This window comes from Brachyistius frenatus, unplaced genomic scaffold (assembly GCF_029030835.1).
Source record: "Brachyistius frenatus isolate BFR_SWC_R1_liver_20210118 unplaced genomic scaffold, ASM2903083v1 Contig_385, whole genome shotgun sequence".
Taxonomy (NCBI): Eukaryota; Metazoa; Chordata; class Actinopteri; family Embiotocidae; genus Brachyistius; species Brachyistius frenatus.
In genome coordinates, this window is record NW_027210984.1 from 120,786 (window position 1) to 145,841 (window position 25,056).

General features: G+C 42.8%; 1 protein-coding gene across 2 annotated transcripts in view; it reads left to right on the forward strand.

The window, feature by feature from the left end:
• Positions 1 to 25,056, forward strand: part of nek7 (NIMA-related kinase 7) — a 58,605-nt gene that overhangs the window by 14,998 nt on the left and 18,551 nt on the right. The window contains exons 2-7 of one of the 2 annotated variants that reach the window (XM_069724624.1): positions 4,756 to 4,843; positions 11,967 to 12,107; positions 12,864 to 12,926; positions 16,997 to 17,107; positions 20,878 to 20,986; positions 22,111 to 22,218. In XM_069724624.1, coding sequence (XP_069580725.1) covers positions 4,784 to 4,843; positions 11,967 to 12,107; positions 12,864 to 12,926; positions 16,997 to 17,107; positions 20,878 to 20,986; positions 22,111 to 22,218 — 592 coding nt within the window. In that variant the 5' untranslated portion in view covers positions 4,756 to 4,783. The remainder of the gene's footprint in view (positions 1 to 4,755; positions 4,844 to 11,966; positions 12,108 to 12,863; positions 12,927 to 16,996; positions 17,108 to 20,877; positions 20,987 to 22,110; positions 22,219 to 25,056) is intronic. The other variant, XM_069724623.1, reaches the window with a different exon arrangement.

Genomic DNA, 25,056 nt, shown 5'->3' on the forward strand with positions numbered 1-25,056 from the left:
ATCGAGAGCTGATTTTGCACTCTTCTCTTTGGGACCGCCTTAATTCCCGGACCCTTCCCCTTTGTTTCCCCATTCACACACCCCCATCCCCCTCCACCCACTCCCCTTCCTCCTTCACAGTTTGCCTTGATGCACCTTTTTTTTTTTTTTTTTTAATAATCATTTCCCTCTTTTTGTTTTTCCTGTTCTCCCGTTTTAAATGAATTATGCAGAAAGGAGGAAATGAGGATTAAAGAGGAGCTAAAGCCAGTGCCAACTTCTGTGGTACACAGCTCCAGTCCGTCTCTCTCAGGACCGTGAGCACATCAGGGCTAACAAGCTTCTTTTTTCTCTCTCCTGGCATCTTTTTCTTTCAGTTCTACATCTGTCCCACTCTGTCCTGCGCCATCCCTGCTGTGCCTTACTCATTTTCCCCTCTCGCACTTAGTTTTGCCCCCAATTGATTGAAGACGCGCTCCTTCATATCAAGGTGGGACAACTTGTTGTCCAGCGTGTCGCGTGAGCCAACTCGTACATACTCCCCCATCCCCTCCCACCCCAGCCTTTTTTCTCAGCCTTTTTAAGGTTGATCCGCCGCCCCCAACCCCCCGCCCCCCCACGGCCATCAGTGCGTTTAGTGCAGCGTGTCTTTCTTATAGCAGCAGCACATGGAGGATGACTGATGGCACAGGCCTGTTTGCCAAGCGCTTTAACTAACTGCTAATTAGTCCAACAGTGGGTGAAGTGAGTCGTTACGGTTTTTGTAGCCAATACATGCTTGTCAATTAAGAGTATTAGAAGTAGGCAAGGAATGGAGGTTTGTGAGAAGAAGAAGAAAAAAAAAGGCAAATTAGCAAACCTGTTGTGTTCCGGAAGTGAGAGTCTTAAGAAGATCGTTCACTGAAAATTGCTGACTAGTCTTAATATCCTTCGCCGCCTCACTCTGTTTTGCCTTTCCCTCCTCTCATATAATTACCTATGCGTGATTGGGCCTACTGTGAGAATCTCGGTCTGGCGTCTCACATTAGATGGAACACAGTCAGTGTTTTTTTTTTTTTCCAAATTGCTTTGCAGTGTTTGTTTACGACGAGTGGTTGGTGGTCTGCATGGGGACGTTTTTGTTGTTGTTTTTCTTTTCACTTTCTGTAACAGAAACCTGCCATTAAGTTGTCGCCCCAATTCCCAATACGCTGTAAATATCCACAATTTTTATCTGCAAAATAATTGTGTATTCACATCGCTTGCAGATCATTCACAGAATGTTTTGCAGTGTTTTTAATTGCAACAATAGCCTTTAACTGTGTGACGATCCGTCACTATATATTGTAAACTTCAGACCTAAATAACCACAAAATGCATGCCATTTAAGGCACACACATTAATAGTGTATTGCGTTTACATATTTAGCACACATTGCTTCCCTCCTGTAAACTAAACCCGTGTTTCTCCTGTTGTATATATTAACAGCTGTCTCGCACCGAAGGTCCAAACTAGACTCTGAAATACACCTATGAATAGTTCGGGGATTTGGCTTTTAGCTGTTGCTAGCACCCCACCATTTCTTACTCGCATGTTAATAATACACTTTATACATTGAGCTTCCACTGCTGTTTGTACCCATGAAGTGTTTTTTAGGGTTTGTCAAAAATAGCTTTCTGCGGTAAGAGCGAGACCTTTTGGGGAACATGGACGATAACCGAAACAGTGGAGGCGGTGGAGACGCATTTAGCAGATTTAAGGTTAATGTGATCAAAGTTTTTTTGAAATCCGTTTTTTGTTGTTTGTTTTTGTTTGGTCACCAGAAGCAAAAGCAACAGCCAAGGTTTTGCTTTTGTTCCTTGAACTGTGCGTGAATGAAAGCTGTAAGAGTGCGGCCCCCTCCCTCCATTACTCCTCTTGAAGGAGTTCGCTTTGTTAATTGTGTCGTTTCCTGGTGTGTGTTAATCTAACATGGCAGTCTTAATTGATCTCGTTAACGTGGGATGTAGCAGGCGAAGGAACGTCACGCCGCTTAGAGGCCCCTTGGTTATTTTGACACCTCAAATAATCAGAAAACACGAGAGGGTTAGGGAGAGCAGAACGGGTGCCAGCCTCTATCTAACAAAGCACAAGGCTGAAGTGCAAAGAATCACGACAAGAGGCACAAAGGCCGGCTGGGTGGGTGACTTGTGAGCTCCCTGTGACACCGAAATCCAAATGCCACGGCACACAGCTAGTCAGCCATCCAGTTAGCCTGATATGCCCTGTTTTCACCTGCTATTCAAATCCCCACGCATATCCTGGGTGTTTCCAGATTGTCTTAATAGGATCTGAAGCCAAATAAAAACAGAAGTGTAAATATAAGTAAATCTGTTGTTATCTGCTTTAACCCATTTATTAAAGATTAACATACAGTTTATACATGTGCAGACTGCCGAACAAATGAAAAAATTTGTTTTTTACTTAATTCAAAGTATTCCTTTTTAATTTGATTAACAGTTATAAACAATTTCCACAGTTACAGGTTAATTAAAACAATCACAAGATTATACAATGAAAAGGAGTTCAGTCTGTTAGTGTTTAAAATGATCCTGGCAGGATGTTCACTGTATATGGGTCAGTAATATATCATAATGGTGCCGGTCTTAACCATATATAGATATGAACCTCATGTTTGGGACCTTTAATTAATTAACATGACATTGGTGTTTATGGTGTGCATTTAGCTACACTAACAGGACTTCACAAAAGCCACAACAATAGTTGGCCATCAAAAAAGATTCCGTAGGATTATTTACACAAAAATAAGAAACAAAAGGTTCCGGATCAGACATTTAACAGTTGTTCCCTTGTTTCCCTTTTCTGCCTCCAGCAATAGTTGCTTTTAAACCCTTATTTTGTGTAAACTTGTTGTTGTGTTTTTTAATTTTTTTAATTTTTTTTTTTTACATCTGAATCGATTTAGAGTTGTTAGAAACGAGCATTTAATGTAAATTTGAGGAAATAATATTCCTAATATAGTCAATGCAATCCCAAGAGATATAGCGTTGTGCAAACACTTTCATGATCTTCAAAGCTCACATGAAAACCAACCAACCTCGAGAAAGAAAAGCTGTAATAGTCCAAAATAATCAGCCACAGTCTGGGATAAATATGTTCCTACTCGCATGCACGAGTTCGTTTTTGCATCATGAAATCCCCAACACAGAAAATCTGTCTGTCAACATACGGACCTATTGATCGATCAATCGTATGGCCATATTGTACATACATATTAACCTTTAGTTAGTTGATGTCACCAGCAGAGAGGCTGCTCCTCAGTGCTTTTCTGGTTTCCCTTATACCAGGGGATTTTTAATTGGCCCGGAGAGGGTTTCGGCAACAGAGACGAAAGACAGTTACTAATACGCAAACGGCACAATGACAGATCTGCGGACAGACTTCCTTCACTCTTGTGGAAAAAAAAACAAAAACATGGAGATATCCCGCAGTGAAGTGCGTTGTGGCCTTTTTTCTTTTACGCGGAACTTTTGTGTGTGTCTGTCCATTTGTACGAGCATGCATGTACAGTATTTGTGTAAATGAGACGTTGAAAAGAAAAAAAAGAAAAAACCAATGACAGAATCATAAACCCAAACACAAGAATCCGGCTTAAAAGACCAACTATAAATTGTAGTAGTCTTAGTTACTTATTACCAAAATAAGAAACATTTTTGACTTTTCTTTTTTCTTCCTCTGTTGATAGATTGTGCTCGTAAATAGTTTCTGGCTATTTCCATTTTAGCCACAAGCACACAGTGTGTGTGCAGATGCATGCGTACTCCCGGGAGCGCACACACACTCTCAAATGTCTGCATATATTTCCTAGTCTTCATTTTGGTTGTTGAATACATGGGAAAGTTTCACCTCGTACGCGTCTAACTTGTGGATGACACATGGTTGTTGTTATGCATGCATTCTGTCCTGTGTAAATTAGGAATGAATGGAGGTTAATTGTTAGGCTATGTAACCATATTATGTACGTGTTGCACTGGAAATGATCCGAGAGCATCTGTCAAAATGTGAATTTTTCCCACATACATGAATTGAGTGTAGACTGGAATCAAAAGCTAATTGCATGTGTGAATATAACTTTTGCATCATACTTTTTTTTTTTTTTCCCCCCCGACGATGTAAATTATTCATTCAGGTATGATTTCATATTATGACACTGTCTGTTTTAAGTGCAGAGATAAGCCAAGCAACTGGTGATAGCGTATCGAATGCAATTATCTTCCAGCTAGGCCACATGCCAGTACATGCAATTAAACAGCACCGTGGCATCCACCCGTACTCCACTCACTCACCTTTGTGTGACCTATATGTTCTCAGGGAAACAGAAAACCAAATGGATTTGCTTTAACCAGTAACGGGTATAACTAGTAATTCCCAAGAAAGTTTCCTTGGAGAAATGCCAAGGAAATCCAGAGAAGCAATCTCTGTGCTTTGTTCAGATTAGTGCTGCCTGCAGTAGCTCTGCCGTGCTGCAACTTGAGAGGAACGCGGACAAAGAGTGTCAAATCCACAGGCATGACGTAGGTTCCAGTTCTGCTGAAACTGGACACGGTGGCAGCAACCATCACTTTTTACTTCGGTGCTGAGCAACACAGAACATTTGTCAATATTCGAGTAGATCTCTTTAATTCAGTGGCATTTAAAAAAAAAAAAAAAAAAGGAAATGATCGCCGAGTGTTTTTGTCTGATGGTCAACGTTGATTCGGCTGAACAGAATTTCTATTTTGTGTGATTAACTCCCAGAGGTGTCCAGGATCAAGCTCCTAGCACCATGGATATGGACACACAGCCACAAGGACAGCAAGCAGCTGTGCCAGTGTTTCAACCTCAGGTAAACCCACACACATGAACACAAAGACGACCGGCGACGAGGGTTGTGAAGTCGGATGACTTATGAAGTGATATGATGAAAAGTGTCAGCTGCCGCTTAATTTGTCATATCTTTGATACTGAGGGCGCTGAGTTTAGTGCTTTTTTAGGCCACTGTGAGCCATGTTGGAAGGCCTGCCGTACAAGATTCACAGGATTGTTGCATCAATAAAGGATATGTGATGAAGTATGGACGATTAATTCTAACAGTTTCTCAGATAAACGTCTAGAAAACTTTTCGGACCACCCGCCTCGTCATATAAAGTGTGGTTTTTGTCAAATTTAACAAGGGTTGTGGCATTACAGCTTGTTTGCCTTCAGGGTCAATTGACATTATTTATTTATTTATGATTACATATTCTTTCATCCTTTCATTGGAAACATAGTATGCCACCTTGTTCTTATTTTGAACTGTAAATATTCCATTTTATCCTTCTTTTTTTTTTTTTCTTCTTCTTCTTCTTTTTTATTTTTTTATTTTTATCCGTGTCAATCAAGAGTTGTCTTTCAGTCCAATCATCCTTCAGACCAGTGTAGCCGGTGTTTGAGACAGACAGCAGTGGATGAATGTTGAGTTGTTACTATTGATCAGAGCTCGGGAGGCTGGCAGAGCCTGGCCTGCCTGCATGCCTCTTTTGGTTCGATACAACTCAAGTTTGCTCAGTGCAGATCTGGTCATTGTTGGATTTTAATACCGCCCTCCAACATCAGGCGCATTGATTTCTTTACAGAAGGATGTTTTTGCCTCCATAAGTATTGAATAGACTTTAAACAAAGAGGATCATCCATATGCCCCAGAGTAAATGTGAATTCTTTTGGAGAGGGAAACAACACTAAAAATAGGCCTGTACTCGTTGTTGTTTTTCGTGCGTACGCAAGGGCAAGGCAACATTAACACTGGAATTGCCAAGGGGGTTAATTTATTCTAAGATTTGTAATTGCAAAATTAAGGATAATTGGGTTGCACACAGAAAAAAGTCGGATAAAAGCTCTAATAATTAATTTGACTTAGGCAACCCTCCCCCGCGTATACACACACACACAGACAGTAGATCTACTGATCTTCCAACAATTGATTATGTGTTATTGTTCAGGCTTAATGATTTCTCTGTGTTTTTCAATCTATTTCGAGCAGTTTCATTGTTAATTCCAGGCTTACTTTTTGTGCTTAGGTTACTGGTAACACAGTGAACTTTCTATGTTGCATCAAGTTTTTGTTAATTTTTACTCGCAGCCGGTTTGAACTGATTTTACATTTAATGGGAGATGGAGAGAGGGAGAGCGAGTCGGTTAGGTTATGTTAGACCAGCATCCAGATGGGTGTCTTTCAACGAGTCCCGTATCCGTTTCAAACGTTCCGGAGGTTCAGTCTGCTCGGCAGCTAAGGGGAAGAACAACACGGGCCTCCTCCTGAAGAAATCTGAATTGTATATGTGATGAAGGATATTCTGTATCGCTTGCAATATAATTTCTCCTGGTCCCGGAGGTATGATGCATATGCATTAGTTAAACGAGATGAGCTGGTAAGATGTGCATTTTTAATGGCGCATTTGCTCTTGAGTGAGTGGGAGGGTTAGTGATGAGGCCCCCCCCTCAGATCAGATTTTGATCGTCCCTGCCGAGTTTGACAGACACAGATCTGTCTGTACGCGCTGACACAAGGCGGAGTGGTTGTGGAGCCGATGGAGAGGAGGAGAATGAGAAGCACCTTTGGGGTGAATCCTGCTGGTTTGACTGCCTGCCTGGCTCACTGGCTGACTGGCTAAGGATGAATATTGCATGGTGCCTGCTCAAGGGGGCTGGTGACTGGTGAGGGTGGGAGTTTGCCACCCCCCAACTCCCCACCCTCCCACCCAACCCTCCCCCGCCGCCTGCCAGTTCCTGTCTCTATCTCTGCTCGTATCCCGCTCTGTCCCTCTTGGACTACACCCGAGCTAATCTGACAGGTTTTGTAAACACTGTTTGCATGTGAAAGTGACGCATGTCCACATTAAAGTTTGAGATTGTTTTTGACAAGATCTCTGTCCACAGTAAAAAAAAAGAAAAAAAAAAGCTCCAACAGTAAGAAAAAGGACTTCTTCTTCCTGCTGTTTCGGTCAGGAAATGACAACCATCTGCATCACTGCCAACATCTGGTCAGTGGGGAGAAATACACGGTACAAGTCTCGGCAGATTAAACGTCTGTTCCGGGTTCGAATACAGCTTAACCCACAATTCAGTTGTTTTCATATAGACAGTTGTGTTTTTATTGCTGGTCATAAATACTTTGTTCACCGGATGAACAGTACTTTTTAAGTTATTGGAGTGTCCTGCTGGTCCCGGCTTTATAACCGCATGACAAACTATACACGCTACTTAGTAGCAACGCCTGTATTGTGTGATCGGCTATACTGATTTTTAAAAAGACCTCGTGCTTCGTGTCTCTGGCTCGGACGGGCACCTCTTTTGAATGTCATTTCCCGTCTGTCTCTCTTCTTCATTTCATTTTTACGCTGTTGGCTTCATTATTCTTCTCATCCCCACCGAAGTTGAAAGCCGCGTTAACCCTGAAGATAATTTTTTTGAAAAGCTCCGTTTTCGGGTGTCGCCAAGGGTGGTCCGGGGTGAATAATGTGCCAAAATGGACAGATTAACTTTCAGAATTAGCCGTCTTCGAGTGGATGCGCCCCGAGTTTCTTTCTCTCTCTCTCTCTCTCTCGACGCGAGACAGCACCTCTCTGCTGCCGCTGGCCTTTCTGTGGCAGCCATTGGCACTGCCGGGCTGTCACATCACACCCTCTGCTGCTTGTCCTCCACCACCCCTCCACCCTATCTCCCTCTCCCCGTCTTCCGCATTCCCTCTTCCACTCTCCATGTGTCCTGTCAGTTGTGTTTGGCGACGGTGTCATTATTGGGCAGCCCGTATCACACTTCCTGCGATGAGCTGTCTGTGTGCTCCCTCTCCGTCTCTCGTTCTACTTCTCTCTCTCTCTCTCTCTCTCTCTCTCTCTCTCTCTCTTTCAATCCCCTTGCTAGTGACTTGCCCATGGCGGTTGTGTGTCACCTTTATACCCAAGACACGCTGTCCCTCACAGACGTTACCCATAATGCCTTGCACAACTGCCACTTATTCTCCATCCCCTGCAGCTTGTCCCCATCACAAACCCGAATAGTATGAGGGAAATGAGTGAGCACACCACATGGTACAGAACAGAAAGATAAGTCAAGGAACGATGAAGAAAGCTTGTATTATGAAGAGATGGGGATTAATTGTCCTCACTATTTTTTTGTCTTGATGTACAGGCTTGAGTTAACTGATGATGTGTGACATCCGATACATGAACCTGCATTGATGGCGTCGGCTAGCAATTTTGTAACGACTTAATATTGGTCAGTGTTATTGTTTTTGCCTCAACATCGACACGAGAAGTTTTTGATGAATTTATGTAAAGATTTTTTTTTTAAATTAATTTAATTGAGGTTAATTTATTAAGCTTTGTTTACAAGGCTACAGGTCCAAGAAAGAATATGAACGTGTTACCTTGGCAGCATTTGTGTCATGCCTTTCTTGTTTGGTTATACAAGATAGGATATATATATATATATGACCAGTTTTTTTGAAAGAACCACTAAGCCACCTTTTATCTCAGAGCTCTACCATCATCTTTAACCAGCTCAGGAACAGTCAAGTTAAAATCCTTACAAAGGATAGCCTATAACCTCTCCTCCCAGTTTTGCTCAGACTCTGACCCCGGCCTCATTCAGGGTCATTCCTCTGCGACTTCCTTTTGTGTGTATGTATGTGTGTGTGTGTGTGTGTGTGTGTGTGTGTGTGTGTGTGTGTGTGTGTGTGTGTGTGTGTGTGTGTGTGTGTGTGTGTGTGTGTGTGTGTGTGTGTGAGAGAGAGTGCGTTTTGCCTGGGCCTTGTCTTTCAGCTGGGAGCTCCTGATTGTGTGACACCCATGTGCGGCAGATGAGACGGCCTGTCAGTCAGCTCTGGCCTGGCTGCCCTTTGAAGGCCAGGCCAGGGGGCGAAGAGGTGCCGCAAATGGCCTGTGAAGTTTACATACACTGCCCACTGCTAAACAGATTAGCTCTAATGAAGTGTCTAATGTCGGGGCCGCTGGCTGACATAATCCTGCCTGGCAGCCCGGCCCCTTGGCTGCCAGAAAAGCCGCCCTCCCTCCAGCCCTCTCTTCTGCCCTCGCATGGCCTCTGCTGCCACCCAGGGCGACTCCACACAGGGAGGTGCCCACTGTTAATCACGCTGGACAGTGTGCGATCTGACATGCAAATGTAGGTCATTGCATATGTAAATGTGTGATTACGAGGCTGGCATGCCAGGACACATTAGCAAGACTGTGCTCTCAGCAGGCGGTTGTCACAGCGCTTTAGAGGCTCATGCTAACATTTGTCAAGCTACCACGCAGCGAATGAAAGCAATGCCCTCTTGTCCTAGCTACTCTCTCTCTCTCTCTCCCTCTCTCTCTCTCTCTCTCTCTCTCTCTCTCTCTCTCTCTCTCTCTCTCTCTCTCTCTCTCTCTCTCTCGCTACACCTCCAACTGTCCATCCTGTTTCCTTGCACAAATGCTTCTGTCACATTTATGAAAAGTCACTCAATTACAATATGGCTACACTTTCGATGTGAGACACTTTGTAGATCTTAGATTTTAATTTGGCTTCTGTCGTATGCAAATATAAATTCGTCGTAAAGCCTTCCGGTGGCTTTATATGTCAGCATTGTTAAAGCAGTTTGTGGCATCTATTAATGAAGCTTTACAGCTGCTTTTTATATCTAAGGTAGTGTTGAACAATGTGTTTTGGAGCAGTGTGTCATGCTCGCTCTCGGAGACTCCCAGACAGCATTGGGATGATGGTGGTGTCATGCTGAAAGATGCACACACCTCGGTGGTGTTAATTGGAGAGGGCATCTCATTGGCTCACGCCTCTTCTTTTGCCTGTCAACTTTGAAAAACAACGAAATGCTTAAATTGGTGCCCCCCCTCCAGTCTTCCAGCGTGATATCAACAGTCCTGTTTGGAGCTGTACTTCCCCTCGTTGTGTGTGTGTGTGTGTGTGTGTGTGTGTGTGTGTGTGTGTGTGTGTGTGTGTGTGTGTGTGTGTGTGTGTTTTAATATAGTTCACGGTTTAATCTTAATAAAGATATTTTTAGTTTGGCAGTGTACAGACAGTAGATTGAGTGATGACTTTGTTTTGACCTTAAAAGTACAGACCGTTGTGGTCTTAAATATATTATGAGCCATGACTGTATGGTTGACCACCAGTGCTCGAAGAATTTGTGAACCGGTTAATTTGTTTATCAAGCAAAAATAGAAAACATTTGCAGGTCACAATTGCTTCTGATTTATATCACTTTAAAGTGTTTATTTTTGGCTTGAGGCCTGTTGACTCAACATGACGGCTATTTGGAGATGGCACCTTTCACTGTTAGTAACTGTGATAGGCAATTGCACAATTTTCCAGACATTTAGCAAACATTAGTTTTGGTAATTGTGGAGGGAAAAAAAACCTGTCAGATTGGTCAATAGTGAAAATAATCATTAATTTCACTTGTGATAGTTGCTTCCGTTGTTCTTATTTTGCTTGTGTTTAATTGATAATATTTCACTGAATTAAAATCTCATTGTGAGTGACTCAGTTGAGGGAATCCTGTATCGCCTCCAGTCTGTAGCGGTAACTTTGTCAAAATGTGAAACGCAAGTGAAGCGGACAAATGTGATGACACTCCCTTCTTGCGTGTTTTACTGCGAAGGAGATTAATTTTTGACCTTCTCCCCCTCTTCATCCTCCTTCCCTCCGTCCTAAGTCTTTTGCCCCTGAGCTGCTCCCACGGCCACGCTGGCAGAAGCGCTGGTGACATGTGGCATTCTGATATCTGTCACCTTCTGTTTGCGCCCGCCGATGCCTTTTACAAGTTTACCAAAAGGCTGGAAAGGTCACACAGCCTGCGCCGTGCATTTCTCACACATTATATCCAGGGGGCTCATTCTGGTTTATTTTTGAGTGTTTTTTTTTTTCTTCTTCATTGTGGAAGGTGAGGGTCTCAGCTTGCACAACCAATCATGTGGCGAGGAGAGGTGAGGAGTCCTTTAGTCTGTGGCCCATTGCCAGACTGTCTAATATAACTTGGCAGACTCTCAATTCCCGAGAACCTTAAATGGAATGATTAGAAGCTCGCATTCATGTAAATAAGATTTTGTATCTTTCCCCCGGAGGAAAATATTTTTTTCATCTTTTGTCTGGTGCTGTTTTAGCCACAAAACTGCACCCATGAAACCAGTTGGGATTTATCAGCCTGCCTAGTAGATGTAAGATTTGATTTCAAGGTTAAATTAGTTACTTAGGAAGATTATCAATGCACGTATAAAATTTGATACAACTGTTGGTAACTAATGATAAAAAAAAAAATGAATGTCTGGTGCCAGCATGGCTGCCACTTTTATCAAAACAATACTACCAGGCGCTGCATAACATTGTTCCGCAATCAGTACAAACTTGCATTCGGTAACATGTTGATTTGCTTCATGCGAGTTCACACTTTGAAATTGATTAGAAAAAAACATTTCCAGTCCCAAACATGATAGGTGTTCTTTGCGTACCTATGCAAATAACAGGAAGTTAGGATCTTCTTCCATCTACAGGCTTCAGTGAGTAAGTGTATGCACATTCCTTAAGACCTTTCACAGCGTGACACATCAGCCTCATGCCAGTCAAATCATCAGTAGCCCCTTAGCAAAACAAACTACACCTGTTGGGCTTTACCACATTTTCACATGCATCCTTCAGCCCTCACCATTTCTTCTTTCACTAATGTGGAGATAGTTACACTTCAATGACAAATACGTGGTTACCGCAACATGTCTGTAAATTATTTGTTCAAATTTCTTTCCCCTTGTACAGAGAGACGGACTGTGTGTGTGTGTGTGTGTGTGTGTGTGTGTGTGTGTGTGTGTGTGTGTGTGTGTGTGTGTGTGTGTAAAACTTGTTTTTGTTACTGTCTTAGGCTGTCCACAATGAATGGAAGTCAATGCACTGTCCTAACACGAATAATTACTCAAACCGTTTTTGTTCCCCTTTTCTTTCAGAAACCATTGCAACCAGATATGGGCCATAATTCATTGGCTAACTTCCAGATTGAGAAGAAGATTGGACGTGGCCAGTTCAGTGAGGTGTACCGGGCAAGATACCTGTTAGACAACACATCAGTGGCCCTAAAGAAAGTTCAGGTAAGGCACGGTAAATGTGTCTCTTTCAAGACCAAGTGCAACTCGTTTATGTAGCCAAAGTTAAATCTTTCAAAAGGAACAAAAATATAATCCCGCTTGTGGCCATTTCGGCACTTAGAATTTACATCACCTGCATGCAGGACGTTTGACAGTAATAGCAAGTGACAAATCCACGGGCGGCTACTAATGCTACATAAACACAACTCGATCAAACTCCAGAATCACTGCTAAATCAGACCTATGCTGAAAACGAATCGAGAAAATCCACCTGCTCAATCTGTTGACCGCTCTGAATGTGGGGGAACCACGTCCGCACCCAGACACTTTAGTATTTGTATGTGAAGTGCAATGTGACTGTCTATGTTGGCCCACCATCCCAACCTGACTCTGCATTTCTCTGTGTGAATGTGCATATACACGAGTACATGCACATACATGCAGTATTCACAGCTCGCAGAGTCACGCACGCATCAGAATTGCTCTGATTGAGCATGTGCTGTATGCATAGACACACCTACGATACACCTCACACGGGGATGTGTGCGCGTTTCTCCGATGTGAAACACCTGTAGTCACTACAGTGCCACCCTCCAGATAACAGCAACCATGTTCTCTGTTTAGTGTTTTTTTTGTGTGTTCCCCCCCAGCCCCCCAGTTTCTCTGCATCTCTCCATCTTACAATTTTTTTGAATATGTCATAACACCCCTCTCTGTCCTCTCTCTATCACTCTCTCTCCCCTTTTGATCTCTTGATAGATATTCGACTTGATGGATGCCAAAGCTCGGCAAGATTGCATCAAAGAGATAGATCTCCTTAAGGTAAAGAACCAGAGGAGAGGGAGACGGCGCCATGCGCTGCGCTCTGTTCTCTTAAGGTGCCTCAGCTGAGACCTTCCACCACAGGAAAACAATTGATCTGCACCAGACGGCATGGATTTGTGTGTTGTGCGTCGAGAATGTGAATAAGAATGCATGTGTGACGGTTTTGTATGCGTGTATTGCTTTCTGCTTGTGTGTGTGTGTGTGTGCGCGCACGCGCCGAGTTACTGCAGTGTTACAACCCTCCAGGCTCACATTGGCTCTTTTTTCTTTCTTTTTTTTTTTTTTTTTTTAATGCCAAAGCTATTGTTTAAAAAAAACAAAACAAAATCTTTTTGTAATGTTTAGAGCCGGGCAACAGTGCATCAGGATGGAAATTGAGCAGCCTCTCTCGTGTGTCTCTTCCCTCACTTTAGCTTTACTTTTTTTTTTTTTTTTTTTTTTTTTTACGCCAACGAAGTGGTTTCATCTATTAAACTACCTTAAACATGCGTCAACCGGGCTGCTCTCAAATACTAATGAACGCGCTAACGACAGCTTCAATATCCCTGCCTGTCTGAAAGATCCCAGACGTGTGTCAAGAGTTCCGTGTTCGTTGCTCGACTGTGTGCGCGTGAGCGTCCGCGCAGCTCTGCTCGTGCTCCTCTCCGCCTATGCAGCCTTTCTGCGTGCGAGTGTGTGCACTGCGGGCGGTTGTGCACACTTGCGCGCTCACGCATACACTTAAGTTAAGAGAGGGGAAACAAGAAAACAAAACCAATTAGTTAGTGCCACTCAAACACCTCATTGCAGAGCTCCTGGGGCTCTTTGGGCCAATCAAAGACAGCGATACTCGGATGCAGATGAGACCCTGTAGAGAGCTGTAATCTGAGTAGCAGATCATTGACCTGATAACACGAGCCAGCGGGATTGGTCTGATCTGTATTTCGGAGCTCCTAGCAGGGGTCAGGGCGAGGTTAAATGTCACACTCTTCCAGGTGACTGTGTTTCTCATTACCTTTATGCATTTCCTATATTTCCTTTTCTTCTCTCTCAGTAGACGGATCCTCCCCCCACCCCTGTTCTGCTGCTTCCTTCACCCTCCGCTTGTTTTCTATCTCTTCTGTCCTCTTTAGCCAGTTGCTCTGCTTTACCATCCACCCATCCCTCCTCTGTCTCCTCCTCTTGCCTCATTTTCTTTACTCAGAGCTTTTTATTCCCTTCTTTTCATCCTGTAAGCTGATTGCTAGTGAACATGGAAGTTCTGCCTGGCCCTGCGTTGCCCAGCCAGCCTGATAATAAAGGAGCGAGTGTGAGAGAGACAGTCCTTCTGCCTTATCCCCCACTAGACAGGCCAACAGGAGGACACAGCCAAATCAGAATAATGAGAGGCACACTGGCATGGGCTGACTGGAGTGACACACATAGTCGCCCATGATCTTACACACACACACACACACACACACACACACACACACACACACACACACACACACACACACACACACACACACACACACACACACACACACACACACACACACACACACACACACACACACACACACACACACACACACACACACACACACACACACACACACACACACACACACACACACACACACACACACACACACACACACACACACACACACACACACACACACACACACACACACACACACACACACACACACACACACACACACACACACACACACACACACACACACACACACACACACACACACACACACACACACACACACACACACACACACACACACACACACACACACACACACACACACACACACACACACACACAGTCATGGCTCTTTAACGGTATGCCTATTTGTTTGTCTGTCTGTGTTTGTATCTGCTCATTCATCTGTAATTTCGTGCTCTGGCACGATGATTTCAACTTGAGAGTCTCACTTCTCACTGTGTCCTTTTGTCTAAATCCTCATTGATAGGCATGTTGGTTACAGAAATAGCCCGTTCCCTGCCAATCTGCTAATTTCACCATTCTTGAAATCCCAAAGCAGCATAATCCTCTCGCTTGTGGTTACTATCAAGCCTGGATTGTTTTCCGACTAATGATCTGCCCTAATCAGCACTTGAAAAGCTGTAATGATGTCAGTTTGCTTCTCTGTTTTGTGTTTGTTATGTATTTGTGTAGACATGTATGGTATGTGTGTGTATGTCCTGCATCTGATTGGATTATACCAGTGGTTCACTGACAAGACAGAGAACTGGCTGCAACCAGCTTTATACAACCTGATACTCGCATTATAAATTCAGTTTTATGTTTAGGTCTTCTCATATTGTTTCAACATTCAGTGTATATTTTACAAGTTCAGTACATTTTTTGTTTTTCTATTCATTTATTTGTCGACTCGCATTCTTATTCATTGAATTAAAAAGTATCTTATATAAAATATGTCATGCAAGCCATTCATTTCTGCTGGGGAAAGGAAGCGGACGCTGCTTGTGCTTTATCCTCGTTAGCTGACAAACACTGGAATGTAACAGAAGATCTTTTAAGCAATTGTTGTACGTATTTCTACCAGCAGCTTCCTATTAGCAAGTCATTCCATTTATAGTTTTACTATAAATTCATTTAGCAGCACGTTTAATTCCGTGCCATCACATTGCATGAGACGGTATCTTGTTCTTCTTTGAAACACATCACCAGCTCACCAAATATATCACACAGTCTTGCATGATTAAGTAATTACACACTCTGGTGGGTCTCAGCCAGCATGTGTAATTACATAATCATGTAAGGCTCCATGTGATATTTCCCAGTGAACGATTGTTGTATTGCAGGAGAGTCCCATCCATCATTTACATAAACATCTGCATGTGAACATATCTCTTCATTTCTCTGTATGCTCCGCCCGAGGTTCAAGTTGTGGAAGAGGAGTGGGTTGTGGAGGGGGAGGGAAATGGGGGGAATGGAGGGGGGGGGGGGACTTGTCATCACTCCTTGGCTGTGCTACAGTGTGGAGCTGTGCAGAACTGCCATTCTGAGCCAAAAATACATCTGGCAAGAAAGGACATGGGAGGGAGAAGGAAAGATGGAGACATGAGGAAGGGGAAAGAGAGAACGAATGAGAAAGAGGACTGTGGAGGGATGCAGAGGTGGAGTGGAGAGTGTAGTGTAGCGTAGTGTACTGTACTGCGCTCTCCTTTCCCCTCTTCTCGGCATCATCCGGAGCATGAACATTTCTTTAATCACAGCAGAGAAAGCAGAGCGGAGCCGAGCGGAGGACGCGTGTCACACCACTCCGTCTGCTCACATCACGGCTCCAGCTCTCCACACCCCCTCACACACACCCCCACCGCCCTCATCCCCCCACCCCCGCCTCTACCTCAGCAGCTTACCTTATCCCTCTCCTGTTCCTCTTCCCTTCCTCACCTTTGTTCTCTTTCCCTACCCTCGCCCTGTCGCCAGCATTCCTTTTGCTTGTCTGTGTCACTGTGTCATTTGTTTCTTTCCCTTCACCGCTTCGCCCCCCCCCCCCCCCTTTTTTTTTTTTTCTTGTCTTGCTCTGGATGGATTGAAACTTTTTGTTTACTACTGGGAATGCTGTTCCTGCCTTATTGACCAACCAACAGGAAGGAATCTCAGCTAGAGATGAGCCTGGGATGCTTGTTTTTCTGACTGCCAGCCATGTCAGCCTGTCAGGCGTGCGTGTGTGTGCGCGTGTGTGCGCGCGCGTCTGTCTCACACATGGGTTGTTGTCATAATAGACGGGGGGTTGTTGTGACATGTCATCCAGCTTTGTCACACTTGAAGACAAAACCATCTCATTAGGTCCACACGCACAAAATATGGAATCCATGTATGGTTTTAACGGGTTTGTTTTAATTGGAGATAAAAGTACAGTGAGTTGCACATGACATAAACCTCAGTTACTTATGATGAGGTTGCTTTGATAGAAAACGTGTAATAAGTTTGCAAGAAGTGGGGAATGTGGCCAAGGATGCTCTTAATGTGAGAAGTGTCACCAACATGCCTTCTGTGGACTTTTTTTTGTCTTTCTCAATGACACGTCTTATTTTTTTTTCCTCCACAACAGCAATTGAACCACCCCAATGTGATAAAGTACCATGCATCTTTTATTGAGGACAATGAGCTGAACATAGTACTGGAGCTAGCGGATGCTGGAGACCTCTCCCGTATGATCAAGGTAAGAGAATTCCCCACAACACACACACACACACACACACACACACACACACACACACACACACACACACACACACACACACACACACACACACACACACACACACACACACACACACACACACACACACACACACACACACACAGCTTTTAGGTTCATTACCATCTCCTTCTGGAGATAATAAGGCAGGCCAATCACCAGGCGCCGATTAAAAACAAAGGAAATATGACGAAATGATTGTCACATAAACTGTTAAATTTTGTATTTTTTTAAATGACAATAAAAACATTTTTAGATCATGACCCGTTCCTCGTACCAACATTGACAGTGGTTTGTTTGGTTTATTAGATGTTATTGTGTTTTGCTATTTATCTATTTTTATTTACACTATTAACACTGCTTTACTTTAACATTCAGTCTGCAATCAGAGTCGTTAGTCATCATAAAAATAACAGCCTCCGGGGTGGACAGTGGTTCATCCAACCGAAAGCACTTTCATATAATACAACATCTTAGAGATGCATAACTCAAGCCAAGGCCTTGAGAGATAAAACCTGCCAAAAATCATTGACAGTCCGATGCCGTACTATTTAGTGTCAACAGTAATGGAAGCAACAAACTGCTGACGAGGCTGAGTGATGGCAGGAGGTCTGTGGGTTGTGGTGGTTTTATGATTTTGACTACCTGGACACTGAGTCAATCTGAATCATCCGTTCCACACTGAAACCAAAAACCAACTAATATAAGGCCTCCTGCAACCTCCTTTCATCCCAGTAGTTTGTGCTGACATCTGCCAAGTCTATGAAAGGGACATTGTTAAAAATCACCCGATGATTAATGGTCATAAAACTCCAGCATGTGTTGCATGTTGGGGTACTGTATGTGAACAAACTGAGCACAACTAATCTGGAATTAATCTTATGTTTGCCTTGTATCTTGAAAAAAAAAAAAAAAAAAAATATATATATATATATATATATATATATATATATAATTTTAAATCAATAAATCTTGAGGGGAGGTAGTTGCCAGAAAAGCTGTTATTTGTGAAGATATTGTTATTACTCATTGTGGGACACTTGCAGTTTTGTTTATAGTTTTTTTTTTACCTCCTGCAAAATCTCATTCAAACAAATCTGCCCTGCAATTGAAATTGGAGCAGAAGACAGAACAGGGTTGTTCAAAAGTGCTCGCGATTACATCCAAAGCTCACCCTGTTTTGAGTCTTTGAGTTAGACCAAACCCCCAGTTATCATAAAAACCTGCCAGTATAGCAAATTAGTGGTGTGCATGTAAAAAGCCTGGTCCTCTCCCATGCATAAATGATGCTGCAGCGTTGTATCAGTACAGCTCGACAAGCTGTTTGCAGTCATACTCAGCAGCTCCACATCCGCACAGTTCAACACAGCAAATTAGGAGAGGCGAGGATTAGTGGTACAAGAGAGTGAACATGGCAGGCTGAGCACACGCACGCACGCACACACACACAAAACACACAACACACGCACGCGGGCGCGCGCACACACACGTATGTTAAGAGATGCACTTTACAAAGATGTAACATGGCAGCCTGAAGAGGTAAGATAACAAACCACTGAGCGTCACGACTATCTTAGGTGGGCTACCGAGGATTCTGGGAGCATTCAAGCTGTGTCATATCCTTATGGCTGCTGACAACACGCACTCGTATGTACACGCCTCTTCTCTGCACCATTTGTCCTCTGCACCGTTCTAAATGATTTGTTTTTCCAGTGTAACAGTGGCAGTCCAGAGGTGCATGCCAGGGCTCAGCCCCTAACACCCCCCCCACCCTCCCCCTTCCCTGGGCCATAATATGAAGTAAACACGTTCGTACAGTGTGCCATATGTAAAACAGACCACCCCCCCCACCCCCCCCCCCATCCGTGCATGAATTTAACATTTTTTATTCTTTTTGATTTCTCGTCCTGCACACTCCTCTCTCCTCCTTTCTCTCTCTCTCTCACACTTCTCTATTACTCTCTCTCTGACCATCTCAGAATTCAAATGAAATCAAAAGGTCCTTGATTTGCATGCACTTACAGAATATTGCATGTGCAGTGTTTGCTGTTAAAGGCATGGAGAAGAGGGGTGGTGGTGGTGGTGTTGGTGGGCGTCTATGTGCTCCCCCATTGACATCAAACAGTCCTCTGATATGGAAATGGGAGGGCAAGAGAAGAATGGTTCCTCACTGAGGCTTTGTTTGGATGTAGGCCAAGGTCTGTCCCTCCTTCTCTCCATCTCTCCACCTATCTCCATCCCTCTCTTCCTCTCACACCTTCCTTCATTGTCTGCATGTCCTACCATCACCTACATCATTTTGTTTACTACATCCCATTATTTCAGTATTTACCGTATCTCCATCAATCTCTCTCTTTTCCTTTTCTGTTTGTCTTACTCTTGTGCTGTGTCTCTCATTGCTTAGATTTACTGTAGTCAGTAATTCTAACGGTCCTGTCCTCCTCTTTGCCCCCTGACCTCACAGGAAATGACATTGGTTGTTCTATAGTAGAACAACCTACTTCTTACTCGGGCTGCTCCATCCTTACATAAAATGAGATCACGATTCTCTCTCATTTCTTGTTTGTACTCATTTAGCTGATACAGAAGGAAATGCAACAGGAATATGATGGTTCCTGATATAGGACCGCCACATCAACTTTGAACACTCAACATAAAAACATTAAACTTTTTCTTACTGCTGGATTCTGCTGCTCTGTATTATGTGGTGTCGTGCATATGTACATATAAACAGGTTGTATGCATAATATATGTATTTACTTGTACAGTACACACATGCAGTGTATCAAAGAAATACCCTGAATACTTTACTTGATTAAGGTTGCAGCAGTTGCTAATTGTATAGGTCTGATTTATGAAGCCCCTGTCCTGTGGATGCCTTTGTGATGCTAACTTACTGTAGTGTTGTACTACAGCCTCTTTAGCCTCTGCTAAATGCTTAAATTGAAATTGTCATGTATGTGGCTGTGTTCCAAACAGACTAGTCCAGGCTTTTCTTGCCTGCATTATGGAGCCACAAAGACACCCCATAAAACCCTGATGGTAGCCATACTTCTTACATCTTCTCAGTCTGCACTGCAGCTCCACTGCTGTTTAAGGAGGAGTTCCTATCATCGGTTTTTCATTTTTTTGGGATCAATAAGCCATTATGTCTAAGTTGAAGCTCTGTCATCACAGTGACTTTTCTGGAGAGGGGCCATAACCTTGATGATTAGGAACAACTCACTCAGCCCTCCAAAGTACATACATAAATAAATACATAAATAAGCTTTAAAAACAACAGGAAGCACTGTTCCACTGAAAGCTGTACCTAACTAAAGTGTTGTGTGCCAGATGGGAGTTTTTTTTTTTTTGGAAGGTACCACAAATTTCTTCTTTGTGTTCCTGAGAATGCATTTGCTTTCCATTGAAGGCCGTAGAGAAAATGAGACGGAGCTCGGTTAGGGACAGACCAGAGGAGAGTGGTCTGGGTTGCATTAGTAGTGGAGTCAGAAAATGGGGAAGGATACCGTATAAACGCACACATACATTGAAATATTTGACTTGCCATTTCCTGCAGCTGCATGCCAATGTTAATTTTGATTATCTGATTTGGTGCGTGTGTGTGTGTGTGTGTGTGTGTGTGTGTGTGTGTGTGTGTGTGTGTGTGTGTGTGTGTGTGTGTGTGTGTGTGTGTGTGTGTGTGTGTGTGTGTGTGTGTGTGTGTGTGTGTACACGTGTGTACTTCACAGCACTTTAAGAAGCAGAGAAGGCTCATCCCAGAGAGAACAGTGTGGAAGTACTTTGTCCAGCTATGCAGTGCGCTTGAACATATGCACTCCCGGAGAGTCATGCACAGAGGTAGTGTTGATGTACACACACACACACACACACACATATATATTAATACAAATAATTACAGGAGTTATTTATTTAAGTGTATGAAAATTCTTTTAAAATAAATATATATATATTTGAAATTTCTTACATTATGACCAGTTTCTGAATGTTTTACAGAACTAAAAGAATAATTTGCACTCATCTTTGCATGGCAGCAACAAGAAACTTCCTGCAACTCACTGGCTTTGGTGGCCTTAATCTGGAGACGCAGGAAACCTCACATGAAATTAAACGTGTTCCCAAGTGTATTATCAGACAATAGTAGCAAATCGCTTACAAAATATGAAAATGATGATCGATGATCTGTCTCAGCAGTCTCTGAAAGTACTTTTTAATAGCATACTAAATGGATGTTTGTTAATTGATCTCAAGAAGTTGCCTATACTTTGCCTTGCCCCAAATTAGATTATGTGCATTAACAGAGTGAAACATCTAATACTTTTACTCCTGCCCATTTTAAACTCTTAAGAATAAAAAAGGTACATAAAGTCAGTGAATTTTCTTTGGTGTGAATGACCTTGTTTCATATGACAGGAGGCTTAAGTATAGGTGTTAAATAATACATAGACCAGAGAACACAGTGTTTATGGGCCCACATGCTTTCAATAGGGCCCAGTCAAATCAAGTCCTGGATTCATGTGCATAAGCTGCAGCACACACGGAAAAACACACTTAGCTACAGGTGATGTACTTCCGTTTGGACTGACTTTGATTAGGGTACAGGGACACTAATGAACCCCGAGCTCTGAGCTTTAACGACCACTTAGCAGACACCGCCTATTCAAAAGCCGCTCACAATTATACAGGAGCAGTAAATTTCAAAGGCTGATGCGGGTCATATAAACATTACTTCAGAAAACAGCCTGCTAACGCCCACATTAACTGAAATTATGTTTTTTAATAATACATTTATGACTGTAATCCAGTTATGTTTTGCAAGTAAAGACTACAATCTCTTCTCTTCTCTTCTCTTCTCTTCTCTTCTCTTCTCTTCTCTTCTCTTCTCTTCTCTTCTCTTCTCTTCTCTTCTCTTCTCTTCTCTTCTCTTCTCTTCTCTTCTCTTCTCTTCTCTTCTCTTCTCACAGATATCAAGCCAGCCAATGTATTCATCACAGCTACTGGAGTAGTCAAACTTGGAGACTTGGGATTGGGACGGTTCTTCAGCTCCAAAACAACTGCTGCTCACTCACTAGGTAACTTACGAAGTGTGCACACATGTGAATACACACACAGCAACCCCCCGTCCTCTCCTAGTGTTGGATGTGTTTCATTAGGCCTGGTGAGGCCATAGCCATGTGTCATGTAGTCATTCTGCCTGGCCAGTGCTGTGCCCAGCCCCTTCGCAAGCCACTTAGCCGTTTCCTGTTGCCTTGACCTTTAACCCTAAAACAGATGAAGACTGAGGCTGGCAACACACCGCTCTGATTGTGACTGTGTGCCGTAAAACAAGTCGGCCAGCTTTACAATCAGGGTTATTGTTAACATTGATGGGTGTGTTTAAAATCAAAATAAAATCATATAGCACTAAATTTTTGTTCAAAGAAGTGAGTTGTCGTTCAAAATTGCCACGGTAATTAAGACTTGTCCATTTGGCTTAATTTAACACTTAACACAAAATAAGTGTGTGCTAAACCTGAGACTGAACGAGCTGACAAACAGAATGATACCATATGGTGAAATGCACTCTTTAATGCACAGGATGTTGAATCATGATGGGCCTCGTACTGTAAATCTTTAGAAGTCATGGCCATAACTCTTAAGAAGTGGCTTTTATGATGAAACAAAATAACAGGGAATACTTAAAGCTTGTCTTGTCAGTGAAAACTTGTAGTTTGCCTTTCTTCACAGGAGGCACAGGGTCTAACACAAATGAACACACCTACCTCATTTCAAGTGTGTCCAAGTTTAAAAGAAAAACAAGTCTACCTCTTTACAGTTTGTTTACAGCCATTTCCTACCAGCCCTCATCACTTTACCTACTGTTACAGTTTGCCTTTCTGCATCTGTCTGTTTATTAGTGTAATAGTGTATGATGTGAAGCCAAGAGATGGTCAGAGCACAATGGATAAATTGTTGAGAACTGAGAGTTTGGGGTCACATTTACACTTCCCCTTGCTGCCTGTTTATCTCTGCTGTGCTATTACAATAAAGGGAAAAGGCCTTTATGGGATCAGAAAACACTGCATTCAATTGCATTTGTTGAATGCACAATTTTATACCACCAACATGTCCCCAGAAATGAGGACAGAACTTGGTGAAGAAGTCAAATAACAGAAACAGTAAAAAAAAAAAAAAAAAATCCACCTGTAAAAATGGTTTCTTCTTCCATATTTACGTGTTCTTCAATCACTGACTACTTGAGTCAAACAAAACTAAACAGACGTGTGGTAAACAAAAACACTGAAATCATCAAATCTCTTGTTTGAATCATGTAATCATTAATAGAAAACTTTCATGATATCAAACAAAATTATTCTCCCAATTCTTTTTCAGGTGAAACTCCTTTTAGCAACAGCACAGACAGAAACAAGCAGTGGCTGCTCATTCCATGTAAATGATCAGGTTTGCTTGCCATAACACAGTAAAAACTAAAAAACAACTGCAACTTTTTTCTCTCCTTGTGCCTTTTATGATAGGGTTTTTTGTAATGATAGTATTTGAATTAATACTTTATTTAGTTTATAATATAATGTGACACGCATCTTTGTCGTGGAGATTGTTACACTGGTTTTAATTCGCCCCAGTGAGACCAACAAACATCAGCTGCTGCATAGAATGGAAAATCGAGTTTCCGAGACAAATATAAGTACTGCCATTCACGCTGTCTCACTTCCCTATGTCAAACTGTTATTACCACAAACAGCGTGTTATTCTCAGCCTCCCCACTGCAGCAGCAGCCCAACCTTTGAGAACGTGTGAATCACATGATCAACTCAACAGAAGCCCCTATCAACTAAGCATCCTGCAGTGCCGACAGAGCGCGGTGAAAGCATCTGTGATTGCTCATTAAATGCTGAGTCCACAGCACCCTCTTTAGGCTGACAGAGGACAGGCAGCCTCACAAGCAGAGGGGTCAAACTCAATACTCTCTTCATTGATCTGAAGCAATCAAGATAGTTCTCCGAGTTAGGTATGAAAGCAAGTCATATTTATTTCAGTGCAATGCCACGAGTAGTTTTTGTTATCGCTTAACTTCATTCAAAGTGCAACAAATAAAACAAAAACTAAATTATAACCAAATTAGGGGGAACCACCCTTTTTAAAACGGCACGAGTTCTCCAAAGTACACTCGTACAGTTTTTCAAGGAAAGATGTTCCAACCATCTTCGCTGTCTCATTGTCATATTTCATCAAGGAAAAAAAACATGTGATGTACGAATGTAAGTTGTTTGTCAATTTCTCAACTGCATGCAGATATCTGTGCTTGATCTTGTGCTGTAGAAGCAGATGATGTCTGTAGGTTAGCATGACCTGTCGACTCGAGGGACCCGGAGTGCGTCACGCTTCCTCTCTCCCCGGCTCTCCACTTGACATTTCCTGCTGTGTGTTTCAAATAGCAGATCTCCTCTGTCGTTCTTTGTCACCTCTCCCTCTCTCCTGCTGCTGTTTCTGTGTCTTACTGTGTCCTCCCCTCTGTCCCTCCTTGTGGCGCTTTAACTCTTAGTCAGAGAAAGACCGAAGGTGTGGGTGAAGCAGCGAGATGGATAAGGTGAGGGAAAACGGGAAGTGGAGAATAGAAGACGGCGAATAGTGAGAGTGAAGTGAGGGAGAGAGAAGAAAGCAACATGTCAGAAAAAGAAAGGAGCATAAGAAATAGAAGAATGGGTGACAAAGAAACAGAAAAAAGAAAGGTAGAATGTCCCAGGTGCAAGAGAAGTGTTTGACAGAATGACAGAAGAAGAAAAAAATAGGAGAAAAGAAGAATGCAGAGGGAAAGAAAAAAGTTGCGAGCAGAGGAAGAGCAGAGAATATGACAACGTGACAAAAAATGGAGGAGAAAAAGGAAAGTAAGTGTGAGAGAGAGGGATAGA